The sequence below is a fragment of the Ranitomeya variabilis genome, chromosome 8, assembly GCF_051348905.1.
Source record: "Ranitomeya variabilis isolate aRanVar5 chromosome 8, aRanVar5.hap1, whole genome shotgun sequence".
Taxonomy (NCBI): Eukaryota; Metazoa; Chordata; class Amphibia; order Anura; family Dendrobatidae; genus Ranitomeya; species Ranitomeya variabilis.
Genome location: NC_135239.1, coordinates 45,558,335 through 45,575,426, shown reverse-complemented (window position 1 = coordinate 45,575,426; position 17,092 = coordinate 45,558,335). Strand labels below are relative to the sequence as shown.

General features: G+C 42.7%; 1 protein-coding gene across 2 annotated transcripts in view; it reads right to left on the bottom strand.

Annotated features, from left to right (window-relative positions):
• LOC143788379 (keratin, type II cytoskeletal 7-like) overlaps positions 1-16,325 on the bottom strand; it is a 42,257-nt gene extending 25,932 nt beyond the window's left edge. Inside the window, exons 1-2 of one of the 2 annotated variants that reach the window (XM_077278032.1) lie at positions 16,178-16,325; positions 16,033-16,070 (exon numbers count right to left, since the gene is read on the bottom strand). In XM_077278032.1, coding sequence (XP_077134147.1) covers positions 16,033-16,070; positions 16,178-16,226 — 87 coding nt within the window. In that variant the 5' untranslated portion in view covers positions 16,227-16,325. The remainder of the gene's footprint in view (positions 1-16,032; positions 16,071-16,177) is intronic. The other variant, XM_077278033.1, reaches the window with a different exon arrangement.
• Positions 16,326-17,092: the final 767 nt, after the last annotated feature.

Below are 17,092 nucleotides of genomic sequence, written 5' to 3'. Positions count from 1 at the left end.
CTGCCCTCAGATTTCCTATAATGAGCCTACCATAAGTAAAAATCATACATGTCTTCTAGAAACCTTTTACTTTTGAAAAATATAGAAAATTAGGTAAATTGTTGTATTGTTGAAGTAATAACTCTGGAACGCTTCAACGTTTCCCATCAATCCTGACCGTTTTCTCGTGACATATTGTACTTCATGATAGTTGTCAGATTTGTGCGATATTTATTGCGTTTATTTGTGAAAATATCGGAAATTTGGAGAAAATGTTGAAAATATCACAATTTTCACACTTTTCATTTCTATGCCCTTAAACCAGAGAGTTATGAGAATTATGCCACAAAAATAGTTAATAAATAACATTTCCCACATGTCTACGTTACAGCAGCACAATTTTTGGAACATTTTTTTTTTGTTAATAAGTAAAGAAGGGTTAAAAGTTGACCAGCGATTTCTCATTTTCCAACAACATGTACAAAACCATTTTTTTAGGGACCACTTCACAATTGTGACTTTGAGGTGTTTATATGTCAGAAAATACCCAAATGTGACACCATTATAAAAACTGCAGCCCTCAGGGTGCTCAAAACCACATTCAAGAAGATTATTAACTATTCAGGTTCTTCAGGAACTGAAGCAATGTGGAAGGAAAGAAATTAACATTTATTTTTTTTTGCAATAAATTTAATTTAGATCCATATTTTTTTATTTTCACAAGGGTAACAGGAGAAAATGGACCCCAAAATTTGTTGTTCAACTTCTCCTGGGTATGCAAATACCCCATATGTGGGGGAAAAGGACTGTTGTGGTGCATGGCAGGGCTCGGAAGGGAAGGGGCACAGTTTGACTTTTTGAATGCAAAATTGGCTAGAAATAAGAGCAGACACCATGTCCCTTTTAGAGAGCCATTGATGTACCTAAAGAGTGGAAACTCCCCACCTGTGACCCCGTTTTGGAAACTAGACCCACCAAGGAATTTATCTTAGATGTTTGGAGAGCACCCTGAACCCCCAGATGCTTCACATAAATGTATAACGTTGAGCCATGAAAAAAAAATTACTTTTTCTCCAGAAAAATGTTTTTTAGCCCCATTTTTTATTTTCACATATAACAGGAGAACAGGAGGGTAACAGGAGAAAATGGACCTGAAAAAGTGTTGAGAAATTTTCCCTGAGTTGGCCGCCACCCCATATATGGGGGAAAACTACTTTTTGAGCACACGGTAATTGCTTGGAAGGGAAGTAGTGACTGGTTTGGAGCGCAGACTTTGATGGAATGGTCTGTGCGTGCCATGTCGCGTTTGGAGAGCCCCTGATGTGCCTAAACAGTGGATATCCCCCCAAATCAGGGCCGGCGTTAGGGGCAGGCAGACTAGGCAGCTGCCTGGGGCCCCCTCTGCCCTAGGGGCCCCCAGCCAGGGGCAGACATACTGTTGATGGCACTGCTCCAGGGCCCAGGGGTGGAGGGGGGCCCCTGCAGGCAGGCCCGGTATCATGCAGGGTCGGGCCCCTCTCACTCCCTCCTGTAATCATGGAACATTCAACACCGAGTGTCGGGGAGAGAGCGGGGCGCGAAGTGCAGGAGATCAAAAAGGGGGCGTGTCATGCAGGGAAAGACGCTGGCCAATGAACGCTTTCCTTACCTCACAGTGACCAGACTGAGGAGAGCGCTCACTGGCTGCCGTCTGTACCCCTGCATGGAGCGTCCCAATCGTGAGTACTCGCCTACAGTCAGGGGCCCCGGCTGCACAGCACATAGAGACAGCAGTGGAGGAAGAGCAGGACTTACAGGGGGTCTTCTGCTCCCTCCACTGTTCTGTTCAGAGCAGCTGCAGCGTCTCCTCACAGAGAAGAGATGGGGGAGGAGCTCACTGCAGGGGCAGCACGGCAGCAAAATGTATGCTGTGAAGTGACCTGAAAAGTAATGTGCAGTTATAGTGCTCTTTATAACTTATCTCTTTATAATTTTAGTCATGGAACTTTTTGAATTTGAGTCTTTTCCTCCCTTACTGGGAATTTATCATCAGGTGCTGTCTGCTCTGTGCCCCATCCCCCACAGTGGGGTCTGCAGCCCTCTCCAGCTGAACTGACCTGCAGGGCTCATCTGATCACCTATACAAGATTAGTATGTATGTATGTATGTATATGCTTGTATATGTATGTGTGCATCTGTGTGTATCTATGTGTATGTTTCTATCTGTGTGTATCTGTGTATGTACAGTATATGTGTGTATGTATATGGTATAGTTGTATGGCTGTGTGTGTATGCATGTACAGTATGTGTGTATCTGTGTATGTGAAATAAATTTGTATGGATATATGGTATATATGTATGTTTATGTGCATGTACATACAGTATATGTATATGTGTGTACGGTATGTGTATACTATGTGTATATACTGTATGTGTGTATGTACGGTACGTGTATGTGTATCTGTATGTTCGGTATATGTGTGTGTATGCATGTACGGTATATGTATGTATGTACGGTATGTGCATTTGGGTGTATTTTATATGTATGTACGGTATGTGTGTACTATATGTATATAACTGTATCTGTGTATGTACGGTATATGTGTGTATCTGTGTGTATGTACGGTATATGTGTACGGCATTTGTGTGAATGTACGGTATATGCATGTGTGCATGTACGGTATGTGTATGTATGATGGTATATGTATGTGTATCTGTGTGTACGTACGGTGTATGTATGTGTATTTGTGTGTATGTATGGTATATGTATGTACGGTATGTGTATACTATCAGTGTATATAACTGTATGTGTGTATGCATGTAAGGTGTATGTCTGTGTATGTACGGTATGTGTATCTGTGTGTATGTACGGTGTATGTATGTACAGTATATGCCGGAACAAAAATCATTGTTCTCATCAGCACATCGCCCAGTTAAAACTGCAGATATTCTGCTAAGATGATACTGTATGGGGACAGATTGATTTACTAGTGATCATTCTCTCCCCAGCCAGTGTAAAGAGGCTAGAAACAAGTGGCGAATGACTTCAATATTGTTGATCACGCTCGTTTAGTGGCCTGAAATCAGCGCATGTAGCTACAACCAAAATGTTTCTGTTGGTGCAATATGTTAGCATTTGGGGCCCCATTTTAAACTTTTGCCTAGGGCCCCACTTTGCCTAAAACCGGCCCTGCCCCAAATTTACCTTATTTTGGAAACCAGACTCCTGAAAGAATTTATCTAGAGGCATGGTTTTATAATAATGATTATAATGCTTTTGGTTTAACTGGAGTATGAATTTATAATGTGGTGTTATGTGTATGTTGTGCGGAGTACATCAGATTATAAAAATGTATTGTGTCAACAGAGTAAAAATAAATTGTATTAATTCATGGACATGTGGCACTCTTTAAAGCAATCCTTAATGCAAAGGCTAGGTTTCTCAGTGCAGGTATCACAATGGTAAATTGTGTATTTTTATATTCCCCTCTTGAAGCATACTCTGCACCTTCTTCGCTGTTAGGGGAACCTCGCCTGGAAAATGTTGACCTGAGACGATACGGGCACCATCAGTTTCAGAAGTACTGGAACCCTCAACAAACATTAGGGCTTGATGTCTACCTCCTGAAGCTGAGGGAAGGTCTCCATATTGCTTTATTGCCTGCAGATCGAAAAAAGCACAAAAGCATTGTATAGTGCCAACTATACAATGTGCACACATTTTTTTGTACCATACTTTAGCATTTTGCATGGCACTGTATGGCTTGAGGACCTGATATGAGAGATCTACACCCCCCCATGTAATTATTATAACCCAGTATACAATCTGGCTTTGGGACTTGTGTTTCGGTACCTCTGACATTGACAAGAGAGCTGTTGTCACAGTTTATGGTGGTTAAGATAAGGGTATCCCTCTTGTCCTTATACTTGACCACCAGCATGTTTTCACTGTATTGGGCTCTACTGTCACCTTTTCTCAAAAGTGACCCAATTATAGGCTAAGGGAGACCGCTCTGATTTTTTCGCACGGTGTAGCAAGCAATTGTACCTCTGACAGAGAGAGGCTTGAAGCTCCGGATGATGGTGTAAAAGTTATCTACGTAGAGGTGATACCCTTATCCAGCAGTAGGTGCAGCAATTCCCACACAAGTTTCCCACTCACCCCCTCGACAGGGGGTCATTCAGGGGGTCAATCTGTGTGTCCTTCCCTTCATAGACACTAAATCTGTTGCTGTACCCTGAGGTTCTCTGGCACGGTTTGTGCAGTTTAAATCCATAACTGGCCCTCTTACTGTGCAGGTATTGTTGGACTTTTCGCCTCCCTGTTCAACTATTGGCCACATTTTACATAGACAATCAAACTTAGGATAGTCTCAGAGAGAACACTGTGCATTATCAATATAACGCAAACATTTTTGAATCACTTTAAATTGTGTCCTTATCATGGCCATACCGATTACCGGAGTGCTGTAGAGTAATACTCCAGTATTGCCGAAGCTCTGGTTTTCTGACTATGCCCAAATGCTGCACAATGCAGGCGTGCATCCCATGATGATGTTGGATTTTGGGTGAAAACATGATGGGCATACAACGGGCCACCATAAAATTTAGTATTTCCTCGCTGAAAAAGAATTTGAACAAGTCAATTTCAGCGAGGCCTGTAACTCCAAATTGGATACCCGAGCTGCCCATGAAATCCAGAATAAAAGGCTGATCATTTTCGGGGGGTCGATTGCTGTAGAGGTTGCCTGGTTTCTAGGGATTGCTGGGATTCCCTCCTCACCAGAAAAGGTATGTGGTTGATATCAATTTACAAGTGATTTACATCAGCAATCAACTGGAACCATTGTGCAGAAGAATTTACCTGAAAACATTGGTAAACAGACTGGTGGTGAGTGGAGAGCTACGCTCAAGAAGTCTGAAGAAAGGAATCCCCTCTAGCCTGCAAGTCCAACTGAAAGATTTTGTCCCAAAGATGATCGATAAATATCACCACCTCTCCTACCTTCCAAATGACGTAGGTGCACCACCTGTACCGTTGAAACTGGTGGCAGAAGGATGTCAAATTATGAATGCAAAAAATGTTACAACGTGATCAGCCAACCTTGCTTCTCTAAGCGTAACCATGTTTCTTCTAAGGCTATGTGCACACATCCGGAATTGCCGTGGAAATTTCCGCGGCAATTCCGAGACTCCCTGCCATGGGTAAAACGCATGAGGAATTGGCCTGCGTTTTCCCGCTAAACACTAGCGTTTTGCAAGCGTAATTAGCTTGCAGAATGCTAGCGTTTTCCAAGCGATCTGTAGCATGGCTTGGAAAACTGATTGACAGGTTGGTCACACTTGTCAAACATAGTGTTTGACAAGTGTGACCAAAGTTTTACTATTGATGCTGCCTATGCAGCAACAATAGTAAAAAGATCTAATAATTAAAATAATTAAAAAAATATTGTTATACTCATCTTCCGAAGGCCCCCGGAGTCCTCCCGCCTCTCAGCGGTGCACAAGGCGGCTTCCGGTCCCAAGGATGCTATGCGCGAAGAACCTTTGTGACGTCACGGTCACGTGACCGCGATATCATCCCAGGTCCTGCGCGCATAGCAACCCTGGGATGGGAAGCCGCCGCATGCACCACTGAGAGGTGGGAGGACTCCGGGGGCCTTCGGAAGGTGAGTATAACAATATTTTTTATTTTAATTCATTTTTTTTAACAAAATATGGTACCCAGTCCGTGGAGGAGAGTCTCCTCTCCTCCACCCTGGGTAACATCCGCCCATGCGGGAAGTAAGCAGATCAATGCATTCCTATGTGTGCGGAATCCCCGCGATTCCACAAATTAATGAACATGCTGCTTTTTTTCCGGAATGCGTTTCCGCTCCGGAAAAAAACGCCGCATTTGCACAAAAATTGCGGATTGCATTCTAATAAATAGAATGCTTAATGTAAGCTTTTTTTGCGTTTTTATAGCGAAAAAAACGCAAAAAACCTGAACGTGTGCACACAGCCTTATACAGCTTAATCACCTGCTTAATAGATGCAGATTTTACCTTTCTGAATAGGATATTTTATAGCATGGAAAGATTCACCAAAATATAATTTTTAATACTGATATACTGGACTATAAGACGCACCCCAAATTTTCAGACGAAAAATAGGGAAAAAAATGAATGCGTCAAATGAGGGTCCGTCTTACAGACCAAATTTTTCAGCTTACCGGTGGGGGTAGGGTGTGATCGAGAGCGCTGGCGGAGCGGGGTCACAGGAGGCGTTTGGTGGTCTGGCGATGATCTGACTCATCCCAGGCTGGTGCGGCAGGTTCGGTAGTACGGGGGCTCCGCCATTTTGTGAAAGTTCCCACACATCCATCCCAGGCTGATGCGTGGCAGTTTAAGAGATGATCGGTGGTGTGGGGGCTCCGCTGACATTTTGTGAAATCCCGGAGCCCCTGCACTTCCATTGCTGTAATGTTGTGGTCTCCAGGAAAATGGCAGCTGGAGGGGGCGCATGCGCAGAATGAGATCTTGGGAGACGAGATCTTGGTGCTGAGATCTTGCCTTCCGATATCTCAATCTACACCTACGGCTACCTTTTTCCTGGAGACCAACGCATTTACCCAACAAAAGGGGCCCAGAATGGGGTACATTAACCCAAAAAGGGACCTAGGATTGGGCATATTACCGAAGGAAGGGACCAGGAAAGGGAACATTACCCCAAGAAGGAGCGCAGGATGGGGCACCGTACCCCAGGAAGGGGCCCAGGATGGGACGCATTACCCTAGGACGGGGATCCGCATGGGGACCAAGATGGGGTTCATTCACTCCAGGATGGGACACATTACCGCAGAAAGGGGCACATTATACCATGAAGAAGACCAGGATGGGACACATTACCCCAGGAAGGTGTCCACGATGGGGAACATTAACTTAGGATGGAGACCAGGATGGGGCACTCTAACTCCAGGATCACACACATTACCCCAGAAAAGGGCACATTATACCATTAAGGAAACCAGGATGGGACGGATTACACCAGAAAGGGGCCCAGGATGGGAGACTTTACTCCAAGAAGGGGCCCAAGATGGGACACATTATCCAAGGAAGGGAACTAGGATGGGGCACATTACCCCAGGAAGGGGACCAAGAAGTAACACATTACCTAATGAAGGGGCCCATGATGGGCCACATTACCCCTGGAAAGGGCAAGGGATGGGGCACGTTACCAGAGAAAGGGGGCCAGAATGGGACACATTAACCCCAGAAAAGGGACCGGGGTGGGGCTCATTAGCCCAGAAAGGGGCACAGGATGGGGCACATTTACCCAACAAAAGGGGCCGAGGATGGGGTACCTTAACCCAGGAAGGAACCCAGGATTGGGCATATTACCGTAGGAAGGGGACCAGGAAAGGGAACATTACCCAAGGAAGGATCCCAGGATGGGGCACGTTACTTCAGAAAGGGGCTCATGATGGGGCAAAATACCACAGAAAGGAGACCAGGATGGGGCACATTACCCCAGGATGGGGCATATTACTCCAAGGAAGGGAACCATGATGAGGCACATTACCACAGGAATGGGCCCAGCATGGGACACATTAACACCAGAAAAAGGCCCAGGATAGGGCACATAATCCCAGAAAGTGGACAAAAATGGGGCACATTACCACAGGAATGGGCCAGTGATGGGACACATTACCCCAGAGAGGAAACCAGAATGGGGCACATTACGACTAGAATAGGGCACATTATCCTGAGAAAAGGGCTCAGATTGGGGCACATTACTGCAGAAAGGGGAACAGGATGGGGCACATTACCTCAGGAAGGAGACCAGGAAAGGACACATTACCCCAGGAAGGGACACATTATACCATGAAGGAGACCAAGATGGGACACATTACCCCAGGAGGGGGACCAGGATGGAGTACATTAACCAAGGAAGGGGCCTACAATCTGGGACATCAACCCCAGGAAAAGGCCCAGAATGGGGCACTTTAACCCCCTAAAGAGGTTCATCATTGTGTACATTACCCCAGAAAAGGTACCAGGATGGGGCACATTACCCCAAGAGTGGGACCAGGGTAGGGCACATTATCCCCAGAAATGGAACCAGAATGGGACACATTATTTTCAGAAAAGGGACCCGTATGGGACACATTATCCCCAGGACGGGGGCCAGAATGGCACATATTACACCAGGTTGGGACACACTACTCCAGAAAGGGTCCCAGGATGGGACATATTAGCCACTGGAAGGGGACCAAGATGGAGAGCATTAACCTTGGAAGGGGACAAGGACAGGCTGTATTACTCCAGAAAGGGGCCCAGGATGGGACCCATTAACCCAGGGTAGAGCACATTAACCCAGGAAAGAGACCAGGATTGGCCACAATACTCTAAGAAGAGGACCTGGGTGAAGCACATAACCCAGGAAAGGACTTAGGATGGAGCTTATTTTCCCTGGAAAAGGCCAAGAACGGGGCACATTATCCCAGAAAGGGGCACATTATCACAGGATGGGGACATTATTTCAGGAAGGGGACCAGGATGTATGACATTATACCAAGAAAAAGGCCTGGTTGGGAGAAATTATCCCAGGACTGGGCCAGGTATTGGGGGACATTATTACTGGAAAGGCTGAAGATGAGGGACATTATACCAAGAAGAATCGCAGCATGGAAGATATTATTACTGGATGGGGCCCATGATGGGCCACATTATAACAGAAGATGCCAGGATGAGGTACATAATTATAAGGGGTGCAAACACATATGTCTTTGTAGGATCTAGAATGCTAGAAGGACACAGGACAGGGACTAAAGCCTTGTGCACACTTGCAGGATTTACAGCAAAAATCTGCTGCAAATCCTAATGTATTTACAGGAAACATGTTGCGTAAGTAAGTGTTTTTGCCATGTTTTTTACATTCTTTTTTGTTGCATATTTTCCCCACTCATTTGTATGGGTGAAATACTCCACAATAATTTTATTATGCAGATTTTAATCTGCTGCAAATCTGGAAAGAAAAAATAAGCACCGTGTTCATGAGCTTTGCTAGTGTGGGAGTGGTGAAGATGGTGTACCACTCTCTAACACCCAAAGTGGTTAAATGAATTTTATAGTTATGTATGTTATCTGAGAGCAAAACCCCCTTTGGCTGTTATATAGCCTAAACAGGGTTAGCTGTAAAGGCCAACCCAGATTGGGGAGGGAGAACTGAGAGTTAGTGTCAAGTTCAGGAAGTGTTAGTTCAGTTAGAGAGAGTCTGGTGAAGTGCTAGGAGTGGTCATATGGAGTGGGCTGCTAGGGCCAACATGAACCTGCTATTCGGGGCAGTGAATTGCCATAGTACCCTTCCAAGTGAGTGTGGCTGTCAGGCTTGGGACCTCGAGATGGAAGTTGGGAGCCCTTTGGGCATACTAAGCTTGCCGTGCTGCAGGGAAAGATGGACTCAGACTCAGGCAGAAGGTAATGGATTCGGGGTGCACTGCCTTCGGGGGAGAAGAATTTCTAGAGGAGTTATCAAGAGGGATGCTCTACCCACACCAAGAACTAGGGCTGAAGTTATGTCCAATACTTGTGGGAAGGACTGTAACCTATTGTGCCCTATCCTACATGCCTCATTGTAATGACCATAAACTGCTCAGTAAAAGTTTGACTGTTGTAAAGAATTCAGTGTCCCATGGATTGTGTGCTGTGAAGGTTCTGGAAGATGGAAGCCTGGAGCCAGTGGAGGCCATGGGCCACAAGTAAGTGTGATGCACCCCACACGCAGCAACACACCGGGATAGGGACACGATTTTCCTTTGGTGAGCTAGAGCATGCTGAAGCAGCAGCTTGTCCATGACTACCTCACCTGGGCACCTTACATTTGGCATAGTTGGTAGGATGTGGGGTAAGGAAGACATGTGGTGTTGATGGAAGAGTGCCAGAATTTTTTCCGCCAAGATGGCAGTCAGAAGCATGGATTACAAGATGGCAACAGCAGCAGTGAAGAGAAGAAGAAAAACCCGCCTGTTGTGGGAGTGTTCACTCAATGAAGGATGTGCCCTGCAGCTAGGATCCAGCCCAGAGTGGGAGGTGTGTACCTAAGGAGGGTGTGGTGCAATGAAAGGCGCGACCCATCAGAGGGTAGATGGCAAAGACAAGAGGTGTGGCCGGAGGTGGAGCTGCTAACAGTGAAGAATTACGTGGAGGTTGCTTCAGAATTTTGGCCCAGGAAGAGGTCTTCTGCAGACAACCGACTGTCATGCCAATCCACTGGTGCCCCACGATTATGTGACAGGTGCATAAAAGGCATGTCTTGTGACGGGCTTCCACTTGGCGTGTGTTAAATGCCGCTGTTATAGATTGACAACGGCATTTAACCTGTTAACAGCAGCAGGTGGATCTCGGATCCGCTTCACATTGGTTTATGCTACATGTAATAAACCAAATGAAAATCTTCAAGAGCCGATCTATCACACTATTAAAAGACAACAAGTTAATTAATTTATAAACACCTAAAGATGTTTACAGCAGAAATGTGAGAAATATTTACTCGTTTCATTGCTTCAAGCAATAACACATTAGTTATAAACACAAAAATCATCTTGTTATGTATAGTGCCGTCCCGTACTATATAACACCCTCTCTTGTTATGTATAGCATCATCCCTTATTACATAGTGTCTTCTATGTATGTTATGCATAGACTAGTACATAACTGAAAAAAATTAGCGCGGCACACCAGAGCACTTTTGTGTTTGTCACAAGATCTATCCAATGACCTCCCAAAAACATTGGGTTCTGAGGGGGATACCCATGCACTTATACTACCCGCAGTCTTAACCACTGTGCTTTTTACAGCATTTTTTCAACAATATTGGCAAGAAAAATGGTGCATTTTTGTTGCGTTTTTCATGCATTATGGATGCTTCTAAGTTGAATAGAAACATTAAATAAAGCAAAAATATTGAAAGAATGTGGTTCTAAAAAAAAAAGGACTGCAGCTCAAACAAATGCAAGGAAAAAATACAGCGTGTGAATGAAATTTTACAAATCTGATTTATTTTGCTGCTACTGTAAAATGCTGCTTTTTTCCGCACTAAATAACTCATGGAAAAGACTGTACCAAAACTTTACATGTGAACAAGACCTTACAGTTAGAACTACTATAGATCTTATTCAGGAATTACAGCAGAGCAGCAAAGGCTTGGGATGGCATTCTAGTGCAGGTGAACTACTTTACTTTTGAAAACGCGATGCACATGCAAACATTAATAAACATTCATCCTCATATCAATTGCCCAACATTTAAATCTTCCTGCTACCCCTTTAAAAGGAAACTTGTCATTATAAATATTCTGACTAGTGATGAGCGAGTATACTCGTTGCTCGGGTGGTCTCCGAGCATTTGTGAGTGTTCGGAGATTTAGTTTTGTTGACTCAGCTTCATGATTTACTGCTGCTATCCAGGTAGAAGTACATACATGTGGGGGTTGCCTGGTTGCTAGGGAATCCCCACATGTATTCAAGCTGTCTAGCAGCCTTAAATCATGCAGCTGCGGCGATGAAAACTAAATCCCCGAGCAGTCATAAATACTCGGAGATCACCCGAGCGTGCTCGGGATTACCCGAGCAACGAGTATACTCTCTCATCACTAATTCTGACCAATATTCTACCATCTTGTGACAGAGTTGGAGGAGCGGAACAGAATTATACTGTATATAGTGAAAAAAGAATAAGTACAACTTCAACTTTGATCATTTACCATAATTCTCTAATTCTGCTCTGGAAATAAGCAGGGATTTAAATGAACAATATTCAAGTTATTCTGAACCCATAAACCTATTGAGTTTAGCCAGTGGTGAAATCCAAATAGTGTTTAGTATTTAGCGTTTTGGATTCTGTGGTAATATAGTTAAGGAACAGACTACTGCATATATAAGGGTTTATACAGTGACTACCCCACATGGTCATGTGCACTCCATAAGTTTTTAGTGTTGTTTGTCTTATGCACCTTGCACTTTTGTTAAGTTTGTTGCTTTTAGAGCATTTTATAAAATTTAATTAAAGGTTATATTTTAATCCAAAACACTAAATACTATCCATAAACCTATGCATCAATCTGCTCAGCTCCTCCTGCTCTATAACATACAGATGAGAATTCTTGTTCTATGTGACGTATTCCCTTTAGCAAAGTAAACAGTCACTAGTTGCCATTTTACAGAAATTAATTAACCCCTTCGCGCCATGCGCCGTACTAGTACTGCGCTGCCGGCACTGCATTAGTGCCAGCCGCAGTACTAGTACGGCGCACCGATCACCGCGGTCTCGCGCTGAGCGCCGGGGTGATCGGGTGCGGGTGTCAGCTGTATATGACAGCTGACACCCCGCAGCAATGCCCACAATGACCTGGCTAGCCGGCGCCTGCTGAGAGTTGCTGAGAGCAGGCGCCGGAAAGCGTCCTCAACTTGCCTCTCAGATCGCTGATTTGACAGAGTGCTATGCACACTGTCAGATCAACGATCTGATCTAATACAGTGATGTCCCACCCTGGGACAATGGTAGAAAGTGAAAAAAAAAATGTATAAAAAAAAAAAAATCCCCAAATAAAGAAAAAAAGAAAACATTTCCCAGTAAATGTTTAAAAAAACAATAAAAGTACACATATTTGGTATCGCCACGTCCGTAACGACCCACTCTATAAAAATATCCCACTAGTTAACCCCTTCAGTGAACACCGCAAAAAATAAAAATAAAAAACAAGGCAAAAAACAACGCTTTATTATCATACAGGCAAACAAAAAGTGGAATAACACGAGATCAAAAAAACGGATATAAATAACCATGGTACCGCTGAAAACATCATCTTATCCCGCAAAAAAAAGCCGCAATACAGCATTATCAGCAGAAAAATAAAAAAGTTATAGCTCTCAGAATAAAGCGATGCAAAAACAATTATTTTTTTATATAAAATAGTTTTTATTGTGTAAAAGCGCCAAAACATAAAAAAATTACATAAATGAGGTATCGCTGAAATCGTACTGACCTGAAGAATAAAGCTGCTTTATCAATTTTACCACACGTGGAACGGTATAAAAGCCCCCCCTAAAAGAATTTCAGGAATTGCTGGTTTTTGTTCATTCCGCCTCCCAAAAATCGGAATAAAAAGCGATCAAAAAATGTCATGTGCCCGAAAATGGTTCCTATAAAAACATCAACTCGTCCCGCAAAAAACAAGATGTTACATGACTCTGTGGGCCAAAATATGGATAAATTATAGCTCTCAAAATGTGGTGATGCAAAAACTATTTTTTTGCAATAAAAAGCGTCTTTTAGTGTGTGACAGCTGCCAACCATAAAAATCTGCCAAAAAAATGCTATAAAAGTAAATCAAACCCTCCTTCATCACCCCCTTAGTTAGGTAAAAATAATAAAGCTTTAAAAAATGTATTTATTTCCATTTTCCCATTAGGGTTAGGGCTAGGGTTAGGGTTAGGGTTGGGGTTAGGGTTAGGGCTGGGGTTAGGGTTTCAGTTAGAATTGGGGGTTTCCACTGTTTAGGCACATCAGGGGCTCTCCAAACGCGACATGGCGTCCGATCTCAATTCCAGCCAATTCTGCTTTGAAAAACTAAAACAGTGCTCCTTCCCTTCCGAGTTCTCCTGTGCGCCCAAACAGTGGTTCCCCCCAACATATGGGGTATCAGCGTTCTCAGGACAAGTTGGACAACAACTTTTGGAGTCCAATTTGTCCTGTTACCCTTGGGAAAAATAAAAACGTGGGGGTTAAAATATAATTTTCGTGGAAAAAAAAATATTTTTTATTTTCACGGCTCTGCGTTATAAACTGTAGTGAAACACTTGTTGATTCAAAGTTCTCACACCACATCTAGATAAGTTCCTTGGGGGGTCTAGTTTCCAATATGGGGTCACTTGTGGGGGGTTTCTACTGTTTATGTACATCAGGGGCTCTGCAAATGCAACATGACGCCTGCAGACCAATCCATCTAAGTCTGCATTTCAAACGGCGCTTCTTCCCTTCCGAGCTCTGCCGTGCGCCCAAACAGTGGTTCCCCCCCATATATGGGGTATCAGCGTACTCGGGACAAATTGGACAACAACTATTGTGGTCCAATTTTTCCTGTTACCCTTGGGAAAATAAAAACGTGGGGGCTAAAATATCATTTTCGTGGAAAAAAAAATATTTTTTATTTTCACGGCTCTGCGTTATAAACTGTAGTGAAACACTTGTTGGTTCAAAGTTCTCACAACACATCTAGATAAGTTCCTTGGGGGGTCTAGTTTCCAATATGGGGTCACTTGTGGGGGGTTTCTACTGTTTAGGTACATCAGGGGCTCTGCAAATGCAACATGACACCTGCAGACCAATCCATCTAAGTCTGCATTTCAAACGGCGCTCCTTCCCTTCCGAGCTCTGCCGTGCGCCCAAACAGTGGTTCCCCCCCATGTATGGGGTATCAGCGTACTCAGGACAAATTGGACAATAACTTTTGTGGTCCAATTTCTCCTGTTACCCTTGGGAAAAAAAATTGCAGGCTAAAACATCATTTTGTGGAAAGAAAAAATGATTTTTTAATTTTCACAGAGCTACATTCTAAACTTTATTGAAACAATTGGGGGTTAAAAGTTCTCACCACACATCTAGATAAGTTCCTTAAGGGGTCTTCTTTCCAAAATGGGGTCACTTGTGGGGGGTTTCCACTGTTTAGACACGTCAGGGGCTCTCCAAACGCGACATGGGTTCCGATCTGAATTCCAGCCAATTTTGCATTGAAAAGTCAAAAGGCGCTCCTTCCCTTCTGAGCTCTGCCATGTGCTCAAACAGTGGTTTATCCCCATATGTGAAGTATCAGCGTACTCAGAACAAATTGCACAACAACTTTTGGGGTCCAATTTATCCTGTTACCCTTGGGAAAATAAAAAATTTGGGGCAAAAAGATAATTTTTTGTGAAAATTAATATGACTTTTTTTATGGCTCTACATTATAAACTTCTGTGAAGCACTTGGAGGTTCAAAGTGCTCACCACACATCTAGATTAGTTCCTTAGAGGGTCTACTTTCCAAAATGGTGTCACTTGTGGGGGTTTCCACTGTTTAGGCACATCAAGGGCTCTCCAATCGTGACATGGGTTCCGATCTCAATTCCAGCAAATCTTGCATTGAAAAGTCAAATGGCGCTCCTTCCCTTCCGAGCTCTGCCATGTGCTCAAACAGTGGTTTACCCCAACATGTGGGGTATCAGCGTACTCAGGACAAATAGTACAACGACTTTTGTGGTCCAATTTCTCCTGTTACCCTTGGTAAAATAAAACAAATTGGATCTGAAGTAAAAATTTTGTGAAAAAAAGTTAAATGTTCAATTATTTTTAAACATTCCAAAAATTCCTGTGAAGCACCTGAAGGGTTAATAAACTTTTTGAATGTGGTTTTGAGTACCTTGAGGGGTGCAGTTTTTAGAATGGTGTCACTTTTGGGCATTTTCTGTCATATAGACCCCTCAAAGTCACTTTAAGTGTGAGGTGGTTCGTAAAAAAAATGGTTTTGCAAATTTTGTTGCAAAAATGAGAAATCGCTGGTCAACTTTTAACCCTTATAACTCCCTAACAAAAAAAAAATTATGTTTCCAAAATTGTGCTGATGTAAAGCAGACATGTGGGAAATGTTGTTTATTAACTATATTATGTGATATAACTCTCTAGTTTAAGGGCATAAAAACTAAAAGTTTGAAAATTGCTAAATTTTCATAATTTTCGACAAATTTTTGTTTTTTTCACAAATAAATGCAAGTCATATCGAAGAAGTTTTACCACTATCATGAAGTACAATATGTCACGAGAAAACAATGTCAGAATCACCAGGATCCGTTGAAGCGTTTTCAGAGTTATGACCTCATAAAGTGACAGTGGGCAGAATTGTAAAAATTGGCCCTGTCACTTAGGTGAAAACAGGCTTCGGGGTGAAGGGGTTAAACATATCTAACAAGACATTATTATTTATTATTTTAGATATACTGTATGTGCTCAAATTGCACTGTAAAATTAATTGCTGATATTTTTCATTTCAAGAGCCTTACCTCTAACACATCCTTTAAGAACTCGTCTTCTGACTCGGCTTTTGACAAATAAAGAAAAAACATGTCAGCTCAACGTGTATATATGTAAACTTTATGTTTTAGCAGTAAATTTCAATAGAACACATTACATATCTACTGTACATACCTGCACGGAGGCTGAGACTGGACAGTACAAAGAGTATGATGATCTTCATTCTGCAGGCAGTGGAGATCGGGGCATGAATAACATGGATCAGTACAATTCTTTTAAAGAACTAAAATGGGCGGCAATCCTAAACACACAGGATGGCACTGCGCACATTGGAAACTGTCCTAGACATAATGAGAACTATTTAAATCAAGTTTCTTGTTTTAGTTAAGACAACATTTACCATTTGCCAACATTTCACATCCTGCATTAAATGTAAACATTAAACTTCAACTTTTGTTTCAGCCAGATTTTTCTCCAAGAGAAAACCTATTTTGAAAAATGCATTAAAGAATGTCTCTTCAGTGTTTGGAGTGATAAATTAACAATACAGGCAAATAATTATCCATCATGCAATACCATCAGGGATGTGTTTGATTGGCTCAAAAATGTATTGTGCAGCAGGATCCCGACCCAAAACAGACTGCCAATGTCATTAAAAGCAATCTTCAGTGTAAAAAAACAAGAAGGAGTTCTGGAAGTGACAATATGGCCCCATCGATCTCAACATCATTTAGTCTGTGTGGGATTAAATGAATAGACAGAAGGATTTACACAAGCCTCATACACAGAAGATCTGTGGTTAGTTTTCCAAGATGTTTGGAACAAACTCCCTGCTGAGTTCCTTCAAATATCGTGTAACACGTGTATCTGGATGAATTGACACTTTGAAAGCAAAGGGCAGCCACACCTAATATTGATGTGATTTATAATTCTCTTTTGTTCCTTTACCTTTGCATGTAGTTAATTGACAAAAACAAACTATTACTTCTATTTTTAAAATAGAAATAAAAGCATTCTTCTTTTGCAGATTTTTTTTTCACGCCTGCCTTAATTTTTAAAGTTGATTATAGTCAAAAAGTTAAGAGATAT